We start from the raw sequence: 22934 nt of genomic DNA on the forward strand, positions 1-22934 counted from the left end.
TGAACCTGGCAGAGGTGATCTGGTGTCCATAATCATTCAGAGCTGCTGGAGAATGGGCAAGGTGCCCAAGGACGGGGGACAATAAAATGTTCTTCCTATCCTTTATATCACATTTTATTTTTGAATAACACCAGGACATCCAAATGAAAGCAGGAGACACGCCCATGCAGACACATTATGATCCGTACAGTTTATGTTTTCTGCATGCAAAGTATATTCCCATCCACATCTTGTGGTGTGAATCAGGATTGCATTTGATACCCTGGTATCAATCTAAATGTTGCTTTCCACGTGCGCTGAGAACATTTGGAGCTTGATGTGTTCATTCTCCATGCAGATTGGTGCAGGCAACACTGTGAGTTCATGTGGAAAGAAATCTGCCCAAGCAGGTACCCTCTGGATAGAAGGGACTCTTCAGGTCAATGCATCATTATTCTGAAATGCATTATTCTCAGCACGAATAGAAAGACAATTCTGGCAGAAAATATCATTGAGTCCTTCAGTGAATACAATTGATCCTCAACTGATCTTTAGTTAGCTGGATGCACTGATACATCTTTAAATATGCTCTGAATTCTCACAGCACTCTGCATGCCACAGATCCAGGACATAGAACATTTCTAGTTTTCATTACTTCTACACATGCTTAGGACAGCAGGTTGAATTCCTTATTCTAGGAGGAATAGCCATCACTGTGAATGTTTTTCATTTATACAACAGCATGCTGACTTTACTAGACTTGCAAAAAAAAAAAAGTGCTTTATCTTTTTCCCCCCTCCACTGTTCTCTAGTGCTTTTCGTTTACAAGGCATGTGTGGAATTACAAAACTACTGAGTGCACAGTATTCATTCCCACCTTGTTAGAAGTCTTGAATTTGGTGACAATTTCCCTTCATTGCAAACGGCTTTGTGTTTTATTAGGTCACTGAGCCATTGTGATGTTTTGAATAAATTTTGTTCCGTATTTTTCTTATCATGCACGAATTTTTTAAAAAGTGGCAGAATACCGTCCTCACCATTTTTGGTTTTCTCTCTTGACTGGTTTTTCATCATTTCCACTTGTCAGTTAAGCACATTTTCATTATTCCAAATAGACTAAACCTTTGCTGAGGTTCACCACAATTTGGCATGAGGCACATGGTCATTATTGCAGGGTAACAGAATGAAATGCGAAGTTAATAATATGGAGATCAAACTGTTTTTAAAAAAGAAGAGCCATAAACCGAAATGATTGTTTCATTAACACAGCCTTCTGGACTCTGTTTATATGAATATGGTGGTATCACTCCCAGAAATGTTCTGATATACTTGGTAGAACAGTTGCCAGTGAATTGAGAATGGAAGCCTGCTTTGGGGATCCAGCTACTTTCAGAAATCAAACTTTTCTCTCGCTCTACTTTATGGGCCTGAAACATAGGTTTGGATTTGGATATAACCAAAATGGGAAATAATGGTCCCTCTGAAACCAAGGTCTGAATCTCAGGTAAACCCTACAGATTCCAGATGGTGACCTGGATGTAGCTATATCCCTGTAGCTATAACCTGACTTCTGATTTATGTAACAGGTAGACAGTAGACAGTTTGTCTGAGCTCCCACCTCTTCTGAGCTTGTCTGAGCTCCCATCCTCAGTGTGTTAATACTGTCTTAAAGCCAACTATTTAATAAACGGGGGAAGGCACAGCTCAAAAGTAGGGGTAAGTTTTTTTGTGATTCCCCCCCCCCCAAAAAAAATTTCTTCATTAAAATCGCAAATTGAGGTATTATGTGTTTTTCTTCCAAGGGCGCATTTTAATAAATTATAATTATAAATTACAATCGCTTTTAAAATCTACTAGGTAGGTGATATAGTGTCAGTGTTTCTAACTTGAAAAGTAATCTATTTTAGGGCGCAATCTTAACTGTGCCCTGGGCCAGCCAGGAGGGTAGCAAATGTGCCGTAAAGCACGTTTGCACCTCCATGGAAGTTAGCTGCGCTGGCACACCAAGGTGCGCTAGCTCCCAGAGGCCAAATCCAGTCTCTGTGGCGGCAGGAGATAGTAGGTCTGCACTGGCCAAGCTCGGCTGGTGCAGAGGTTTGGGAGGGGCAGGTGGACAGTGGGGAGGAGGAGAGTTTCAGGGTGGGGGAAAGGCAGGAGATGGGCAGGCCCATGGGCAGGTGGGCAGGGAGAGGGAGGCAAAGTCAGGACCTGATAGTTATGCCAAATCCTAACCCCCATTCCCGGGCAGTGCAGTGCGGCTCCTGGCTGCTTTGTTCTGCTCAGATCTGCGCCACCTCGTCAAACTTGCACAGGATACAAGTCAAACTTGCTGTTCCAGCGCTGGTTAGGTTTGCACTGTTAATTTCTGAAAAATATCTTAAACACCAAAAAAGTGGTGTTTTATGCATTTTTAACAAAACAACAACACAAAAAACACCCCTATTCATAAAAAAGGGCTGTGGCTTAGTGGCAGATATATATTCTGCATGCAGAAAAGCTCAGATTAAATTCCTGCCATTTCCCAGTACGGCAGAGAAAAATTTCTCTTAGACAGCCTGTATTGTCAATACTGAGCTAGATGAGCCAACTCATTTAAGGCAGCTTCCTATGCTATATCAAGGAACAGCCCAATCCTATCCTCACTTCCCTGGGAGTAAGCCCCATTGACTCTAATGGGACTTACTTCTGAGTAGACATGCCTAGGATTGGGCTCTAAAAAGGCAATCAGTAGGTGTCAAAATGTAACTCCCTCTTTTTGAAAAAAATATTCTCTATGTTCTGTTTTCTCAAAATGAAAAAGTTTGGCATTTCAAGCATATAGTTCAATAATACACACTGTACAAAGAAAACAAAAATTTAATCAGACATAATATAAAATAAAATGAATACATTCACATCATGAACTACATTTGCAGCTGTTCATAGTTTACATCAGAGGTCCCAAACTCTCTCTGGGAAAGTTTGCTCTGGGAGAGTTTGGGACCTTGTAAGTGTTTGTGGGGGAGGAGAGGGGGCAGTGACAGTTCTCCCACAATTGTGCTCACTCAAGATGGGGAAAAGGGGCTTTGTAAACATTTACTGGGGGTTGCTCTTGCCTTCCAGAGGGTGCAGGGAGCCTGATGACCCCTCTCAAGGCCTTCCTACGCCTCAGAAATGATGGCAGATTGCGATTTTTAATCCCTTCCAGTTTTTGACCAAAAACCTGCTTTCCTTTACTGGATCAGTGGCCGACAGTGAAATGCTAAGCACTGGCTCCACTGGTGCAGCAGCTGCTGCGCTGGCATAGAGCAAACACGCTGCAAAGCAAATTTTCAACAATTCGAGTAAGCAGCACTGCTGAAAGGTCTGTGCTGGCCCGCTGGTGCTGCATTTGAGTACCTGGCCACCAGGATAAGTAAGGAAAGCATCAAGCCGTGCAGGGACTTGGGAAATGTGTTTTGGGGGGGAGGGTGGATCAGGCCTGGGAGGGGGTAGGTTTGGTGGAGGAGTCTCTGCCTTACCCTATCCTCTCTCCTGAGCCTGAACAACCTACAAGGGGCTGCTCAGACTTGAACCAGCAAATTAGCACAGATCCGAGTAGCCCCATTGGGCAGGCTGGAGCATTACTCAGGGTAAGAGGAAAGTATCCCCTTAACCTGTGCAGAACTCCAGCCTGATTCTTACCTACACTGAATGCAGCATGGGCCACTCTGCCAAGCTGCACCAGTGCAGGTTAGAATTGGGCCGCCCATGGGGGAAAAAAGCCTTGGTAGTTTGTATCCACTCCCACAATCTTATGCTACGGAGAACAGGCAGAGGAGGGCTGTCTGGGAAACGCTCCCCTCTAGGAGAATACCCCAAAAGCTTTATAGGCTGCTGAACAAGCCAGGAAAATAAGCAAATGAGAGGGCAAAAACAGGGAGTTCATCACAGATGTAAACATCCCATGGACAGAATGATACATGTGCCCAGGTGGCATACTATTTTTTTTTTTGTGAGGTTATGTGAAAAATCTATTATTTATTTGTTTCACTCCTCATAGAAAATTGATATTGCTCATTCAGGACACTTATTTGCAAAAGTGGAAATGGAATTTTTTAGGGTTTTCGAAACTACTGCTGTGAGCATTGGTCTGCAAGTTAGTTCGGATTCTAGCATTATTGTTTCTTGTTCATAATTGATAGTTAGTTGGCAACCTTCAGTCTCGAAAGACTATGGTATCGCGCTCTGAAAGGTGGTTCTGGAGCAGCGTCTAGTGTGGCTGAAAAGGCCGATTCGGGAGTGACAATCCCTTCCACACTGGGAGCAAGTGCAGTCTGTCCCTGGCCTGTCTCCCTGGCTATGGGCCTTCCTTCTTTGCCTCTTAGCCTCAGACTGTTGGCCAAGTGTCTCTTCAAACTGGGAAAGGCCATGTTGCACAGCCTGCCTCCAAGCGGGCAGCTCAGAGGCCAGGGTTTCCCACTTGTTGAGGTCCACTCCTAAGGCCTTCAGATCCCTCTTGCAGATGTCCTTGTATCGCAGCTGTGGTCTACCTGTAGGGCGCTTTCCTTGCACGAGTTCTCCATAGAGGAGATCCTTTGGGATCCGGCCATCATCCATTCTCACGACATGACCGAGCCAACGCAGGCGTCTCTGTTTCAGTAGTGCATACATGCTAGGGATTCCAGCACGTTCCAGGTCTGTGTTGTTTGAAACTTTGTCCTGCCAGGTGATGCCGAGAATACGTCGGAGCCAGCACATGTGGAAAGCATTCAGTTTCCTCTCCTGTTGTGAGTGAAGAGTCCATGACTCGCTGCAGTACAGAAGTGTACTCAGGACGCAAGCTCTGTAGACCTGGATCTTGGTATGTTCCGTCAACTTCTTGTTGGACCAGACTCTCTTTGTGAGTCTGAAAAACGTGGTAGCTGCTTTACCGATGCGTTTGTTTAGCTCGGTATCGAGAGAAAGAGTGTCGGAGATCGTTGAGCCAAGGTACACAAAGTCATGGACAACCTCCAGTTCATGCGCAGAGATTGTAATGCAGGGAGGTAAGTCCACATCCTGAACCATGACCTGTGTTTTCTTCAGGCTGATTGTCAGTCCAAAATCTTGGCAGGCCTTGCTAAAACGATCCATGAGCTGCTGGAGATCTTTGGCAGAGTGGGTAGTGATAGCTGCATCGTCGGCAAAGAGGAAGTCACACAGACATTTCAGCTGGACTTTGGACTTTGCTCTCAGTCTGGAGAGGTTGATACCTGGCTTAATCATACGACGTGGCTTAATACTGGGCATCAGTTCCACTTTTGAAATTAGCACGTAGCTTATACAATCTTATTTATCTCTTCCAAGATTTTAACGCAGGGACAGGCAATTTAAGGCTATATTGTTCTCCCCTGATAGAGGACACTGCCTCCCTTTATCCTTTACTTGACTAATCCACAGGTAAGTCACCATATGGGGGCAGTAAAGAGCTGCACAGACTGGGGTACAAAATGGGCCTTATGCTGCTGTCCCCACTTTTTGAGTTCCTAAACTGGTAACATAACAATGCTCAAGTAATGTCATTTCTTTAAAACAGAAGTACATCGATTATTGTTCGGATGCATGATTGGCCAAGAAACGTATTTTGTTTTGAAAGAGAGCTCTTGTCTGCCCCTCTGTGATTGCTGAATAATGGAATTCTCACAAGGCAGAATACAGGCACTCTGTACCATAACAGATGCATAGCCATACATTTTATTGTCAGTTCTGGCATCCCCTTCATGTTGCTCCCAAAGTGTCTGGATAGCATAATCACAGTGTGGTTGTTTGTCAGTAAGCATACAATGTGCAAATCCCTTCGTTTCTGTTGCCAGCCTGTCCAAAAATTGTGATTTACATAATTTCCCCCTCCCCAATGTTATATGTGCTTACACTAAAACCAACAGCCACTTTCCACCTGAATGCCTTTTTATTTCAAATTAAAGACATAGTAAAACAAGGGAAGAAAGAGACGGAATGACAGAGACTTGGTGCATATGTTTGGCCTGACACAATGGTAACTGCCTGACAAGCTCCTTAGAAAGCTTAGGATATTTAAAAAAAAAAAAAAAGTGTGGTGCAAAGAAAATGAAAGCTTCAGCTGTGCACCTGTGCTAATCCACAAATAAATTCCAAATTATTGTCACCTCTCATGGTTGGGCTCCTTGTGTGCTTTAATTAGTTCTTTTGTCTATGGTGTTCTTCCTGCTCATTTCAGTTGAAAACATTACAAAGTAAAGATAACACAAACTAAGTACAGTGCTGTGCCAACAACCAGAAATGAGAAATGCTTTGTCATTGGATGTGGGGGAAGGAGTACCTTGAACCTTCATGGTAGAGAAGAAAAAGATGCAAATAATCTGCGTAGGATGTTCACTAACCTGTGGCCCTTTATTCAAAGTCTAGCCAAGGTTTGTCCATACAGGAGCTAATTTTCCTTCCTCCTTGTCTTATGTCACTGATCTATGTCAGGGTTGTTCCCCAAAGGGCTAAATGGCTTCAGTGGCACTTATGCCCACTACTGTAAAATGCTCTCCCATCAATTGGCCCATGCATTATGATACACCTTTAAGGCCCGGGGGGGGGGGTGTGTTCTCATATGGAGAGGTAAGATGACTTTCAACTGAGGAGACTCACACAATGCTAATATATTTTCAGTACTAGAAGAACACTTTTTTTAAAATTTCCCAGACTTAAGCATCACAAATTTGTGCATGTTTACTCACAGGAAAGCTGCCTAGTGTTCCATGAGATTTACTCCCAAGTAAGTATGCACAGAATTGCTGCAGCTTGTTTCTTTGTATTTATTTAATTACATTTTCATGCTGCCCTTCAGATAAAAAAGGTTTCCTTTTAAAAATCAACATGTTTTACATTAGCATTTTCAGTACGGTGACTGTAAATTGTATTAATATTGTTTTAGGAATTTATTGATTTTACTACAGGTGGAGTTTTAACTTCCTTTTTCTTAAGTGGCTCAGAGAACATGTGCTGGGCTGAGCATCAGGATAGGAAATGCTTCAAATCAATAAATAAAAAAGCACACATCAATTTGCAGTCTTAAACAGTTAGAGCCACATGGTGCCAGAAACCATATTGCTGCCCAGGGTTTTCTCAGTACAATGCATTGTCGCAACTTAGCAAAGGAAGGCGAGGAGTGAAAATCCATTTGTTAGCCTTTAGATATGAGATGCTTAAAGCCAATGTGGACTCACGGGGAAGGGAGAAATTATCTAGGCTTATTACCTTCTCTGTCTGGACTACTTAGTTAGCAAATCTATTTGACCCCTTCACTACATAAATCATTTGGCATATCAGTGAAGGCAGGTGAGCTGAAGTGATTAAGGAAAAATATGGGGGCTGCCCGTAATGATGCCAATTAGGCAGAAAGAGGCCACATGAATGCTTGCAGTAATTACTTGCTCTGTATTGGCAAAATAAAATTGGATGTGAAACTGACTCAGTCGTAGAATCTGATTGATACCGTTCTTTACCTGTTTCAGATGAAAAAGAACAAAACATTAATACACATCACTCTGAATTTGTTTTAACTGGAAAACTCTTCATGTTTCTTGAATGACGTTATTAAAAGTGTTGCTTTCTGTAGCATTTTAGGATTCCTATCTCCCCCGCAGTTTGCAGCACCATGATATTGTAGACGTGCTTAATTCTGATGTCAGGTGGGCTTCATCCATTATGTTTGTCAGTTGCAATTGCAAACTCACTTGGCACAATCCACCAAAGTGCCCTTAACTCTCCATTGGAGTGTGGTCATAGTTTCATGATTAAGCTAGAGATAAGTGAAAACACCTGGTTCCACTCCAATAAAGAACCTGGACCCTGGTTTTCTGCCCAGAAGCCCAGTGAAGTCAGCTTGCCATTCCACAATCTGAAATAAATGGTAGAGGCCATGGTCCAATTGAAGTTTTGCAAAGGAAGCTTTATAGTAATCCAACAAGCTTTAGTGACTCTTAGGACAGTTGCATACATGCACTTGAACAGACTGGCAGCAAACTTGGGAGAAAGCAACTTTTATCCCCTTCCCCATAATGGGGCTACTTGATTCTATGGCAACCCAAGGGACAGCACACACCTGTGGACAACTCACAGCACACCAATGTGCCACGGCACGGTGGTTGAAAATGGCTGTCCTATACCAACACATGGTGATGCCATTATGAAATCCTAACACAGTTGTCTGGCATGTTTCCAGAGCAGCTTAATAAATATCCCAACAGGTATTGGAAAGGTTTCCATGGAAATCAGCAGTTAGTAGAGGCCTGTTATCGGTGGTGACTTTATCTCCATAATTTTCCTTCCCAAGTCACTCCCTGTAAATTTGGGAAGATTTCAATATGTATTCAGGGTAATTAAAAATGCTTCAGTATTTGACTACAGGTGTGCGCCGCTTTGCGACCTTCTGGCTTACGCCGGGATTGCATAACCAACAACCATGTGTGGTCACGTTGTCGTCGGGGGCACACACCCCAACCCTCTGAAAGTGAGGGGAGCTCTGCTCCCCTCCCCTCCGCAGGGTTGTCTGAGACTCTGCAAAGCTCAGACTGAGGGAAATAGTGTATCTCACACGATTTCCAGTTTCCTCCATTGTGCAAGAGATGTGATTTCCCTCAGTCTGAGCTCCACAGAGGCAGCAAGCAGACATGCGCTGCTTATGGGAAGCTCAGGCGACCTTCCGGAGGGGAGCAGAGCATCCTCTTCCCTGCAGAGGGTTCCGGATTGCGTCAAGCTCCACTTGACAACAGGGATCGCAGTCCCGATCCCTGCCGTTAAGCAGCGCACAATTGTATTTCATAGATTGGTAATGAGATGTAACTGTTAAGTTGTGACTGTACGGGTGCAAATTATATTTTGGGACTAGAAAACAACATAATGCATATGAATTCCTATATTATGAGGTACTGAAGTGACAGATGTAACATGAATATATACAATAGTGTGTATTCAACAGTGTGTTATCTGCTGATTACCATGTAGTGAAATAAACTGTTAAGGCAAACCAAATTTTCCACACAAGCACATAAAACAAAATCTTGTCAGCTGTTTCTAATAGGGAGGCAGCAATCCTGACCAGAGAAATAGTAGCATGTGGGCTTTGTAACCCTTCCTCATTCATTCCTTTTTTTGTCACAACTTGTCCCTATGCTATCTCCCCTTGCTCTAATGGGGTTAATATATTTGTGAGGTTAAGCATGTATATGAAATCCCAGGTAGAAATTATAGGGGAAAAACAGCAGGTGGGGGAAGGATTAGGGCCCAATCCTAAAGAGTGCCTGCCAGCTTACTCCCAGTGTGCATTGTTGCAAACGTGCCATAAGGCATGTTTGCAGGCCTGAGCACCAGTGGAATGCCAGCGCTAGTGCCAGTGGAGCACCAGAGCTCCACCACTCAGTGGTCACATGGACCACTGGACAGCAGAGAGGTAGGTGGGGGTGTGGGGGGAGGTGGGGAGGAGGCGTCCCAGGGCAGGGGGAGGCGGAAAGAGGGCAGGGAGAGGGTGGGGAGGAGGCATGCCAGGGGGAGGGGGCAGGAGGGAGATGGGAACTGGTGAAGCTTTGTTGAGCCACCTGCCCAACATGGAGGCTCTTACTTCTACGCTGAACTTTTGGTCATTGTAGCATTGAGAACCCCATTGTGGGGCTACTCGCCTTACCCAGGGAAAGGGATGAAAGTCCCCTTCTTCTGAGGAGGCGATGACGGCTGCCTGGGGCACACTGGATTGGGCTGCCCATCCTTCTCTGCTGCCACTTTGCTCCAAACCACTCCATCCTGAAGTGGCTGCACCCTAATAGGGGGTTTGCTACAAGCATGTGTGTGTAGTTCAACCTTTGTTCGAGGCCAGCACCAAATACACTGTGCAGCTGATGAGTGGCTGCCAGCCATTTCCGTACTGGGTTATATACCTGGAAAGGCATAAATCTGCATTATAGTGAATACTGTATTATGAGAGTGTCAGAATACTATACTGAACCAGCTGCCTGTCTACTGAGAAGATTTCTGGTAGAAATAGAGAAAAACCTTTTCCGTAAATATCTTGAAAGGAGTGTAAATTGACAGAATCAATAATGCGTAGGTAGGCACAGTTAGAGAAATGAAGGGAAAACTTTCCAAAAACAGTAGTTATTTCCAGCTGGATTTTTTTTTACCCTGCTAATCTGCCTTGAGAAATGGCAGTAATATATTTTTAAGGTGGAAACAGCACTTTTCTAACGTACCTTGACCTTAGAAACAAGATGCCAAACATAAGGCATTATCACTTCCTACCATCCCCCTCCCTGTTCCTTCCCTCCAGGTTGCTCCTGCCGCGGCCTTACGATCTGGCTGTGTATTTTGTAGTCAGGCAAAAATTACGCATAGATTTCTCAGCTGAAGGGAGAAATGAGGCAATATGGGGGATGAGACAGCTTACATTGCTAGAAGGAACGTCTGCACTTTAAAAAAAAATGTTGGGTCCTTTTGTGGAAAAAAATAAAGTGCTTTGGAAATATACAGCTTTTGAATACCACATATGGTTGCTTCACCGCTTCCTCCATGCCACTTTCAAGCTGGTCTGTAAATGTGTCAAGGGTGGCAGGAAGAATGTATTTTCACCTATATGAAATTCCCTGTGTGTCACTCATAGGATGCTGCTATCGAATTTGTACAGCTGCCAAAATAACAAGTCCCCCTTAAGAGTACGGTAATCAAATACAAATAGATATGCTAAGGTGTAGAGAGAGTTATGAGTGATAGAACAAAGAAGCAAAGCCAAAACTGATTAACCAACTGTATTAATTAGGCTAGAAGGATAATGCAGTGACAATTTAAATGGCCTCCATCAGAAGTTGTAGATTGGGCTTTAATAATTTTCATCACTGAATTTAATACCACCCTAATTAGCTGATCTCACACTAAAGATTTGCTCAGTTCAGCTGAAATGAATTTTAATATATACATAGACAGGATCAGAACAAAATAGGCTTAAACCCGTCTCTTTCTGGGATGCAATGACAGTGCCATTAATACACTGGGACATGGTATAAGCAAACCTCTAGTAATGGGATGCTCTGCCATTTATGCTAAGGCTACCAGTATACGTGCCATGATATAAAAATGGAAGATTAGCACATTAATCCAGGCTAAATGTCCTGTTTCACATGCTTGGTAATAAGAAACCTTCTTAGGCTGAAGTATTTCTGAAGCAGGAGATATTTGGAAAGTTAAAGAGAAGTGAAAAACTTACTTTTCTGACACCTTCTTCCAACATAACCCTCCATGCAGGAGCACACGTTGTTTCTCATACACTGTCCATTGTTCTTACAAGGAGGATTGCAGAGAGCTGATTTAAAAAATAAACAGAGAAAGCAGCGTCACTCATAATGAGAAGTGCAAAACAGCCAATAGCAACCTGATACTACTGCATGAAACTTTGGCAACGCAAAGTCAAGAGTCAAGAAATAAGGGGCAGGCCCCTGGATGCACATTTTGTGTGCTTTCTGTTCTTCATTGCTGTTTACTGTTTTGGCATGAGGTGGTGCAACAGTATAGGAAGAAGAGATATTTTTGGAATACTACTAAGCGCAGAATCCCCATACTCTGAGGGTTTCCACTGAAAGCAGGCATCCCATCTATTGCTTGGCATGTTGACTGAATGATCACAAGAAGTGCAAAGGAAAAAAAATGGGCCATGAAGGAGACAACATGCCAATAAGTTTCAACTGGAACTTTTTAAAACTGTAAATAACAGACAGGGGATGCATGGCAGGGACATACATAAAGCACTAAACCCCACCCCACCCCTACCTAACTGCACTTTTGTGGCATCTTGAATAACCCCATGCTTTTTTTTTTTTAAGTAAGTGACACTTGTAACATGTTAGATGATCTGAAGTCTTACTGATAACAACAGGAGAGATTAACAGCACAATCCTAACCGACTTTCCAGCACTACCACAGCTGTGCCACTGTGGCATGCACTGCATCCTGCAGTGGGGAGGTATCCAAGGGGGCCTCCTCAATGTAAGGGAATGTTTGTTACCTTACCTTGGAGCTGCATTGCGGTTTGGTCAGTGTTGGAAAGTTGGTTAGGATTGCTCCCTTAGATACTTTCTTAACTTTCCCAGTGACATCAATAGGCATTAAAAGTGCTTAATTCTGGCTAGATTAGCCCACAATGTGATTTAACACTGTTGACATGTAATCATTTTTGTTGTTCATGCTTTTTTTTTTTCTGATGTTGTGTGTCAAATAGTTGCTTCCAAGCAAAGCATATCATGTTTTGATTAAAATAAGTTTAGAGAAGTGTTTTTCACTGAACAGGAAATTACACATCATGACACCAGACAATGAAAAGCTTCAGAAGACTTTCCAGGCTATTGGTGTTATAGGGTGAATTAACAAAATTGCATTATACCTACTGGCTGGTGCTACTGTGGTTTTTAACTTCCCTTGCTGAGAAAAAAAAAAGTAAGTTCCATGAACTCTGTTGGCCTTGCTTCCAAGAAACAAGGAGTCAGATTGGGCTGCATGTCTATAGAGATTTGCACCATGTGAATATTCATTACTTGGCAATGGAAACATTTAGGTATGATTTCCAGATATGGAAAGGAGCAGATGTAAAATATTTTAAAAACATTTCTGAAACTGACAGAATACTTTAAATAATGGGAAGCTAACTGCAAAGTCAATGACAAAAGTTTTACAAAGTTGGTGACCAAAGATTTCTTTTATGACGACTGTAGTTCCCTGCTGCTTTCTAGGTGAAAAATACCTTGAGGTTGTATGCCATTGTCAGCAATAGAAAAAGTTGTTAGAATTTCTTTTTGTTTTTACTTGGCTAGCCAACGACATGCTATGTTTTAGTAAAAATACTATCAATCACTGGTTTGTGACTCTGCTCCTAAATGTATTTCTCTTAAAGCCTGCTTACTTAATTGATGTGTACGCCAGCTTCGGTTGGGCTTTTTTCTCATGTATCCCCACATGGGAATATTCATCTTCATCTATCAAGTTCAGTGAGGACCAGATGAACGTCACAGTACGTATTTGCATCAGTTGTTCATGCTGTTTTCTTGTATTGGTTTGGGCTGACAGTCTTTCACAAATTTAGAGGAAAAATACTGGCCATGAGAGCCTATGGGTTTGTTTTTTTCCCCCCCATTCAAGAATCTTCATTCTGCCACTGAAAGTTGCAAAAGATCCAAGGGCAAATGTTCTTGGGTTCACTCAAGCAATTTCCTGGTTCTGCATTGACCTGACAATGCAGCACAAAATGTCAAGCATTTCAAACATTTACAACACATTGACCAGGAAGGAGCTACAGATTGCTGCAGTGACCCAAGCAGTATGCCAGTAAATGCTACACAAGTGTAGACTCTTGTGATTCGATCCGCCTCAATGCTAAATGCATAATTAATCAATGTAAATTCGCTGTCACAAGACATAATGATGACCACTAGAAAGCTTAGATGGCTGTAAAACAGGGATGTGCCACGTGGGGGCAGCAGGTGAGGCAGAACCACCCCACTGGCATCCTCCAAAATATCAGTACAACCTAATTTGGTGATGAGGTGCAAGAAGGCAGAATGTGTGCGCGATCGCTGGGGTAGTCTGTCCCAATTTTTGGAGAATGCTGGTGGGGCAGTTCTGCCTCACCTGCACTACACGTCCCTGCTCTGAAAGGCATTGAAGAATTCCTGGAGAACAATTCTATCAGTAGCTACCAGTCCTGATGGTTATGCACTTCCTCCAGGCTCACAGGCAATATCCTTGTGAATGCCTGATGCAGGGCAGCAAAGACAAAACAGGGGTATGCCTTTCTCTTTTGCTTCTGGACTTTCCAGGGGCAACTCGTGGCCTACTGTGGGAAAAAGAATGCTGGACAAGATAGGCCTTCGGTTTGATCAAGCTGACCTCTTAATGGCTTTTAGAAAGTGCCCCTCATTGCATTCTGAAAAATCTCAATGTTCTCAAAACTGCATGGGCCGAACTAGATGTGGTAGTGAAGCTTCAGGTTTTAATCATCCAATACATTTTTCTTTCTCCAGAAAAAGCTATGTGGAAGAGGGACAACTTGCATCAGGGCTATAGTGTGTAGGGGGAGTTAAGCTTTTGCCCCCACCTTCGCAAAATTGAATCCCCAATTCAAATCATTCTCTGAAACGGCTATTACCCATCTTGGTGACAACTGAAAGGCAGAATTGCTGTAATTTTGGAGAAAGAAAGGGGCTTCGGCAGCTCCAAACATGGAACTTCTTTTGTATCAGACCTCCAGAAAGTAAAATGATCCTTCTGGGTCTGCTTTAGCAGGTGTCAAAGCAAGTCACAGTTTAGTGGGAGTCAGTCCCTAGCTGATGGAGCAGAAAAATAGTTTATACTCTGCCCTTCTCATTTACACTGAATATAGATGAGTTCTGCTGAATATCAGGTCGTTTCCTATGGCTGTGACTGCACAGAGATGTGAAATAATGTAATGCTGCCTTCTAGAAGAACAAGTTGCCAGCTGTACTTTGAAGATCAGTTAATTACACTCCATATATTTTTCACACCGTTGACTCAGTTGTTAAAAAAAAAAATAGTGCAAAATGCTTTAATCCATACACACATTTTCAATTAAAAACACACGTCTTCTACACTGTAATTTATTTATTTGCTTAAAATATATACACCCTGCCTTTTTGTGGGAAAACACTTTAAGGTGGTTTAGAATGGCAGAATTTTAAACTCAGATCAATAAACGTCACCTCAGTGTGCCTTGGTTTGGATGAAATTGCAAAATGCTTGAACGTACTAAATTATGAGTGGAGAGAGAAAATAAATGGGAGAAAGGCATATTTTTCATTAGTGAAATTTCATTGTTCCATCTTACCTGATTGACATTGAGGTCCAAAGAAACCATGAGGGCAAGCACATGTGTTTGGTCGAATGCAGGTACCGCCATTTAGGCAAACAGGATTACAAACAGCTGTACATAAAGGGAAAAAAATTTCAGCAGGGAAAGATAAAATTTTTGTTTTCCTAGATTTTTCATTAGCAATGGAGCATTCCTGTTCTACTTAAATAATAGCTAGATAAGAATGTTCTTCTGCTGGATCAGGCCAAAAGTCCACCTGGTCCGGCTTCCTACAACCAGATGTTTCCAACCAACTTGATTACTTCAGGAAGCCCACAATCAAGGCATGAAGGCAACAAACCTTTCCCATTATTGCTCTTCAACCGTTGGTGTTCAATTACATACTGTCTCTAAACCAGTGTATCTTAACCAAAGATACAGTGTCTTAACCAGTGTCTCTAAACCAGTGTATCTTGTGCAAAGTCGTACAGCAGGGGACAAACATTGAGGAACGCTGCTGTAAACACAAGATATCATATAACCCTTAGCACCAATTCTGGAATGCTCAAGGTCTCTAATTTTAAAGAAGTCGGTAGATTTAATTTCACATCACGCTGCACACAATTATGGCAAATATGTTTTCCTCCAGGATGAGGATTTCCTCCTTTAATTCAGCGGTCTCCAAACTGGAAACCGCTGTGCAACAGAAAAGGTGTCCCCGGCTTGACTGGTGCTTACCGTTCTGCTGAGGAGCTGTCCTTCTCCACCACCAATCTCACCCAAACTGAGCTCCAGCCCACTGCGCCTACCCAAAAATCTGGACGCAGTGGCTGCTAAGTCAACGGAACCCAGAAGTAGTGGGCTGGAACTCAGTTTGGGGATAATTGGTGGTGGGGAAAGATGGCTCCTCTGCGGAATGGTAAATGCCATTTATGCTGGGGAGGGAAAAGGCAAGGCACTGGGCACAGGGTCTAATTAATATTTTGTTACTCTTTGTCCAAGGTATGGATATATATTATTGAAGCAGAGTACACTCATCTTTGACTGGTTGCAGAAAACAATTTTTTCCCCAATTGTGAAAACGAGCAAGGTTTTTTCAGCTTGTTGGAAATGCGGTGGTATTGAAGTCCATCATGCGTTGGACCCAATTGTTCACAGCATAAGAGGTATGTATTGTATTTTAGTATTGCTGTAAAGATTGTGAGGATTTTGTCAAGAAAATCCATAAACCATTTAAATGGGCATTTGTGCGCACAAATCATCTTGCTCTCTTTGACGTCCAACAGGACAACAACAACTGAAGAAAAACCAGTCTTGTTTTATTGGTTGGTAGATCAAACAAGACAGCGAGTTTATAAATGTGCATTTCAAGTTTTTTCTTGTGATGGAATGAAGGAACAAATCATTTGCTATTGGTTTAGAGGTTTGTAAGGGTAAAAATGCTCAGCTAGCAATGCATAATCCCCTCCCCCCACAATCTAAGAGAACAATATAAAGAAAAACACATACTGAACTACAGTCTATGGGCACAATTCAGAGAAAATTAGGTAAAACTGCCATTGAAACAAATTGAGTTTAATTGGATACATAATTACAATGGTTTGCTTAATTTTCTTTGGATTAATTCTAGATTAATTTTATGTGGATTACTTGGCAAACAACTATTACAGAAAGCATTTCAATAAACTGAAAAAGAAGGAGTGAATCCAACAGTCCAGAATGGGAAATCACATGTGGAAAAGCACTTACAGCAGTGGGGCTCCAGAAATAAACATGACGCACGTGAGTTATTCACTTAAAACCGATGGGCGCTTCAGCGCATGTGGAAAAGTCAGAATCAGCACTGGAACCTACAATCCTCAAAACTAATTTTCAAGCAGTAGGGCCACTGCAGTCTCTGTTATGTTTTACATGCATGAGAGACAGGCCAATCCTAGGCATGTCTACTCATAAGTAAGTCCCATTTAATTTAGTGGGGCTTACTCCCAGAAGGATATGGATTGGATTGCAGCCAAAAACAGATATGCAAATAACCTGAAAAAAAGTCGTCCTGCTGGAAATGTGATTGTCGGAGCCCGGTTTCATCAAATTACTGAGCACAGAGTTATATTTTTTTTATTTTTTGTTTAAATTGCCATCATTTAACATTGTAATATAGCATGCCAGGGCTGCAGCCAGTCTTCTTTGCTAGGTTAGGCAGTCACATATTGTAGTGGAAGATCAGAAGATCATCAGGTGGATGATGTGGTGTTGACAGTGATCCCATGTTTTGACAGCTGGTTGACAGCTCTGGGAAGGGCAGGGCTGGCTCCACAGCTGTAATCAATCAAGGCCAATGGGACTCTGATGAACACTGGAGCTTCATTTGACCTTGATGGGACTTTGAATGGACATGGACTGAAGAGATGGCTCAGCTGAGCCTAATTTGGACTTAACAAGGTAGCTCACAGCTGACCTGTATTTTGGATTATGAGACATCCAAGGATAAAAGGCAGCTTCAGAAGGACCAAAGGAGCTGGCCAGAAGCGGGACGTTGACCCAGCCGGAAGCTAGACCCTGACCCAGAGGGACACCCAGATGGACTCATACTGGGAGAAGGGGACTGCCAGGACTCTGCTGGAGAGAACACTGCTGGAGTGGTGGGACTCAACTGCAGAAGACTGGACCAGGAAGACTGGACTGTGCTTCGGAGATGGGATTGGACTTGAACGGGAGGCTTCAGACCTATACCCACTGAGTTAAGTGGAGTTTTGGGGAGGGAAAGCCTCTGGACAAGAGGACTTGCAGGGAGTGTCTGTGTTTGTAGCAATAAATTCTTGTTAATTGTTCAAACAGATAAGGAGTTCTGTGTTCATTCCATTGCACACCACAGTTGTTTTTTCTTGGAAAAGGAGGGTGTTAATTAGCCAAAAAGCAGGCATTAGAAGGGAGTTGGGATATTTGAACGGGACAAATTGGCGTAGTCAGCAGAATTCGAAAATTAGGATAAGACACATATAAGGGTGGGGCTTCAGATATAGAAGGAAGGACAGGGGAAGAAGCAGTGGTGGCTTTGGTCAGCATAAGGCAGAGTTGGGTTATGTAAGCAGAGCAGCAGTTCACCTTTCTGCATCAATATGCTGCCTGAGGTGGCCATTTTGCTAGTCCTGGAGCATCAGTTGGGTTTTTTGGTTTTGACTACCATTTTTACTGGTGCTGGCGCTCCTGCAACCATGATGAAAACCAGAAGTGCCCTTTTCCACCCCCTCTTTTTCACACGTTTGTAGGCACAGGGAGCCCTGCAGAGGACTCCATGGATCCCCTAGTATTCCAGCACAGGAGGCTGATAACTGAAAAAAAATCTCTCCCATCCCTGGCAGCAGTGCAATCTAGGGGATTGCACTGCTGCCATAGCCCCTCCTCTGTATGCACTTACAGTGCTCTCAACTCCCTTGTAGGAGTTTGGGAAGCACTGGTGTATAGGATTGCAGCCTAAGGGCATAATCCTAACCAGGCTGACTCAAAAGTAAGCCCTATTTTGTTCAATGGGGTTTACTCTCAGGAAAGTGTGGTTAGGATTGCAGCCTAAGTCATGCATCTCCTTCCCACTTGAAGGGAGAACTCATATAGTTTCTCTGTGATGACAGGTACATGTTCCAGATATATGGAAAGGTCTAGCAGCTCACTACTCATTCTAAAAGTTTCAATGAAAATCATATTATTTTACAAAAAGCTGTACATACTTATAACAATTCCTACGGTACTCAATAGATCTACATATTTTCTTGCAATTGTTTCCTTATTACATGATCCCAATGCAACGTACAGTGTCCTTTTCCATTTCCCTTCCCATTCTCATTATCCCAACTGCACACAAGCTGCACAACTAGACAATATAGGGAACTGGAGGTCTGTATGCATCTCCCATTTTGTAATCCAGCCTTCCATCTTTCCATGTTGCAAGTTACTTGTGTGCCAAGTGTCCAATAAGAGATGTCATACTATAGTGGCTAACAGACAGAGCAGCAAATCAGGATCTCTCCCATTGGATACAACTTCTGGTATGAGTACTAACAAAGAAACCTTAGGCAAGCCACTCTGTCTCAGTCTCGGCTGTAATATGGAGATAATAAGACCCACTTACCTTATAGCAGGGGTGCCCAAACCCCGGCCCGGGGGCCACTTGCGGCCCTTGAGGCCTCTCAATGCGGCCCTCAGGGAGCCCCCAGTCTCCAATGAGCCTCTGCCCCTCCAGAGATTTGTTGAAGCCTGCACTGGCCCAACGCAACTTCTCTCAGCGTAAGGGCGACTGTTTGACCTCTCATGTGAGCTGTGGGATGAGAGCACTGCTTGATCTTTCACATCTGTGACACAGCAGTGGCAGCAAAGGCCAGCCTTGCTTTGTACAAGGCCTTTTATAGGCCTTGAGCTATTGCAAGACTTTCATTCATTCATATAAGTTCATCTTTAATATATTCATTTATGTAAACTTATGTAAATTTATTCAAATTATAAATGTAAATTAAATTTTTCCCCCCCCCGGCCCCCGACACAGTGTCAGAGAGCTGATGTGGCCCTCCTGCCAAAAACTTTGGACACCCCTGCCTTATAGGATTGCTGTAAGGAAAACATTAAGATAATCTATGTGAAGTATTTTGAAGACCCAGACAGCACTATAAAAATGTTAAATAGTAGTATTATACAACACAGCGAAAGAGGGCTGGATGGACATAGACTTCCCTTTCACAAACCAGTCCGGTACATGTAGATATTGTTATTATTTAGAGACATATCCTTATAGGGGAAAATGGAGCATGAGAGTTTGCAGAGAATCCCTGGAAGTACTTGCAAGGTGGGGTACTTGACAACAGGGCTAGTGGGATCTTCACAAGAAGTCGTATCTGTTTGGCAATCAACATTTATATGTACTTTTTTTATCAATATGGAGACAGAGTCACAGGTGGGTACCTCATTCTGTGGATGCTCACCTGTCTCACAAGAAGGGTTGCTCCACCCAGGTTTGCATTCGCATTCATCAGGTGTCACACATTTCCCACCATTGTGACAATGTCGATTACATACCACTAAAAAAATAAAGGCCAAGGTTAATTGGGCACATTATTAGGCCCTGACTTTTATCTTGAAATGGTGCTAACTGAAATCCAGAGCTTCTTCACTTGTAGCTACTGAAATTTCTCAAGCATTTTGCTACTAAAACTGAAATTAGAATGTAACCCCTTCCATCTTTCCTAGTTAATTAGACACACTTTTGAAAGGGTTTAGACAGAAGAATCTTTTAAGTATTCCAACTACATTAGTGTGTGTGTGTGTGTGTGTGTGTGTGTATTCCATCAAGGACAACCAAATATTCAAAATGGAGCGAGGGCTTTAGAAATGATGCTGTAATATATTCATACCATTCAACTGTAAAACAGGAGCTTTTAAACTAGATTATTTTTAAAGATATATTGAGCATATTTTGCTACATATACTGAACAATAGCTTGAATTCTTAATGACCATGTTTTCCTGCGCCATTTTTTTTCTTTAATATCTTCAGAGTATTATTGCATTCCCATGCACAGCCTTGGATTTCACATGCATCACCATAAACAAAGCTTCCTCTATTCTCCATGCTTTTACAAAGCAAATGTTGACAAAGATGTGCATAATTTTGATAATACTAATATGCTCTTTGAAAGCACAGCGTGAGAGTGGCGGGGGGGGGGTGAGGTTGTTATTCAGCCTTAAAATATATTCATATGTTAACTTTATATTCTAGCTGGAATTTAAGCAAAAAGTCAAGGGATGGCCAAGAAGAAGAAGAGTCTCTTTTCTCATCCTATCCCAGGGTTGAAAATGTAGGAGGGATTTCATAACAATAATTTACATACACGTTTCACATCTGGGTCCGACAAATCCATAAACACAGGAACAGATGTTTGGAGTGATACATGTTCCTTCATTCTCACATGGTGGATCACAAGATGCTACACAAACGGACAAAAAAAAAGATCAATGCGGGAAAGATACAAGATTGCATACTGATTACCTTCAATCTGGATGTCATTCACCTGTCTTCTGGACCATCTGTGGCATACAGAATAATTCTATAGGTGTGGTAAATGCTCTCTTTCCCCTCCCCCCATATTTGCTTGCTTATTTTTCCTTATTTTTGGAAATCTAGCCCAGAACGCCTTTCAGATGCAATAGCCACCCAATGGGACTGCCTGGGATCCTAGATTCCGCAGCTGTTACTTTGGAATACTCCTATATGACAGTGGTTTCCAAACAGTGGGTTGGGACTCACTGGTGAGTCACGGTCTGATTTTTGGTGGGGTGTGTAAGGATGATGGGAAGATCAGATAACGAATTGCCTCAAGCTCTGAAGCTGTTCAAAAATCAGATAGCTGCTAATTACCCTGCAAAAAGCTCAGCTCCTGCAATTCGCAAGGTAGCTGCTAACTGCCCTGCAAGGAGCTGAGCTCTTGCAGTTTGCAAGCTAGGGAAATAAATGTTTGAGGGCACAATCCTAACCAACTTTCCAGCATCAAGGTAAAGACAATGCAGGAACAAACATTCCCTTACCTTGAGGAGGCCTTCATGACTGCCACCCTACTGCAGGATGCAGCACATGCCCAATTGGCATAGGTGTGTCAGTGGTAGAGAACTGATTAGGATTTGGGCCTGAGTGTCTTTTCCTGGTTTATTATTACTTGTAAATAAATAAATAAAATATTGTTTCTTCCTAAATCTCTTTAAAAAAGATCTGGTAAAACTAGGTGGGTCCCGATGGAGTGTCATTTTAAAAAGTGCATGCTGTTGGTGCTAAAAAAGTTTGGAACCACTACTCTACGGCATTTTAAACAAAGAACTCTTTGTTTAGCAGCCCAATCCCGAGCTACCCGAGGTGCCCAGCCTTGGAGGTACCGAGAACGGCTGCCACCAGATCCTGCGCGCCCCGGGCTCTAAGGTTCTTTGTTTGAAATGCTATTCCCAAAATGTTACATGTGTTGGATGTGAACTGATCTGACTGGGCTTCCCAAGAGACAATGGGCACAATCCTAGCCAGGTCAACTCAGAAGTAAGTCCTATTTTGTTCAAAGGGGCTTACTCTCAGGAACGTGTGGTTAGGATTGCAGCCAATGACTCCTCACAAACCCTCCTGCTGTGATTAGCACTGCAGCAATCTCATACTGATTTGACAGGCAGGCTAACCTGTCAAGCTAAAGGAGTGGGTTGGAATGGCCATGCGGTTTCTCCTCTTCCAGCTGGATGATTCTATGGCAACATCAAAACTAGGTTTCTTACGATCAAGCATAAGGATGCTTGGGTGTATTTTGCCATGCCTGCCATTGGAAGCAGCTGCTGGTTCACAGAAGACACACTCACCCCTATAAGTGTGGAAGACCAGAAATGCTGGGATAATGCAAGTAGATAATGCTACACCGGGGACAATGGGGACTATAGATGTATTTAGAGAATTGCTTTTGTATTACTTGCTCTCCAAGCCATTTCCGCTCCAAGCCAGCGTGCAAACTTGAGCCCCCCTCCCACACCATAGTATGCAACGCAGGCTGTTTTGGTGGCGGTTGCATATTATGGCAGGGAAAAGCATTGGATTGGGCTATAGTACTTGTTGAAAACTGGCTTTCCCTTGATTTGCTCTAGCTTCTTACTTCTTATTTGTTTTTTCATCTGTATGTAGTTGTTCTTATTCCAACTAACTCTGGAAGTTCAGAATCCCAGTGTGATCTTTTCTCCATCCTCAGATATACTTATCTGAAAGTATATGGAACTTGCTGGAAGATTGCTCCTGTTCATACCATAGTGTAAAACCAGCCACTGAGGGATATCACCGGCCCCCAGTTGCCATCTTAGAGACAAGAAGATTCATTAGCAGAATCAACAGTTGTGGCCACAGAATTTGCCAGCAGTCTCATTGGGGAACTGGGAAGCTATGAGCATAAGAACATAAGAAGAGCCCCGCTGGATCAGGACAAAGGCCCATCTAGTCCAGCTTCCTGTATCTCACAGTGGCCCACCTAATGCCTCAGGGAGCACACAAGACAACAAAGCACACAAGACAAGTAGCAGTACTTCTGGAGAATATCAGACTAAATAGTTAATTTCCAACAGATACAGTTTTCATAAGGAATAGAAGTGGTTGG

The 22934-nt window shown here is 42.9% G+C and overlaps 1 protein-coding gene across 1 annotated transcript in view; it reads right to left on the minus strand.

Moving 5' to 3' along the window:
- Nucleotides 1-22934, minus strand: part of LOC136645284 (von Willebrand factor D and EGF domain-containing protein-like) — a 207787-nt gene that overhangs the window by 19722 nt on the left and 165131 nt on the right. Inside the window, exons 23-26 of the mRNA XM_066621524.1 lie at nucleotides 20658-20753; nucleotides 19753-19848; nucleotides 14822-14917; nucleotides 11198-11293 (exon numbers count right to left, since the gene is read on the minus strand). Coding sequence (XP_066477621.1) covers nucleotides 11198-11293; nucleotides 14822-14917; nucleotides 19753-19848; nucleotides 20658-20753 — 384 coding nt within the window. The remainder of the gene's footprint in view (nucleotides 1-11197; nucleotides 11294-14821; nucleotides 14918-19752; nucleotides 19849-20657; nucleotides 20754-22934) is intronic.

The sequence above is a fragment of the Tiliqua scincoides genome, chromosome 1 (genome assembly GCF_035046505.1).
Source record: "Tiliqua scincoides isolate rTilSci1 chromosome 1, rTilSci1.hap2, whole genome shotgun sequence".
Classification (NCBI taxonomy): Eukaryota; Metazoa; Chordata; class Lepidosauria; order Squamata; family Scincidae; genus Tiliqua; species Tiliqua scincoides.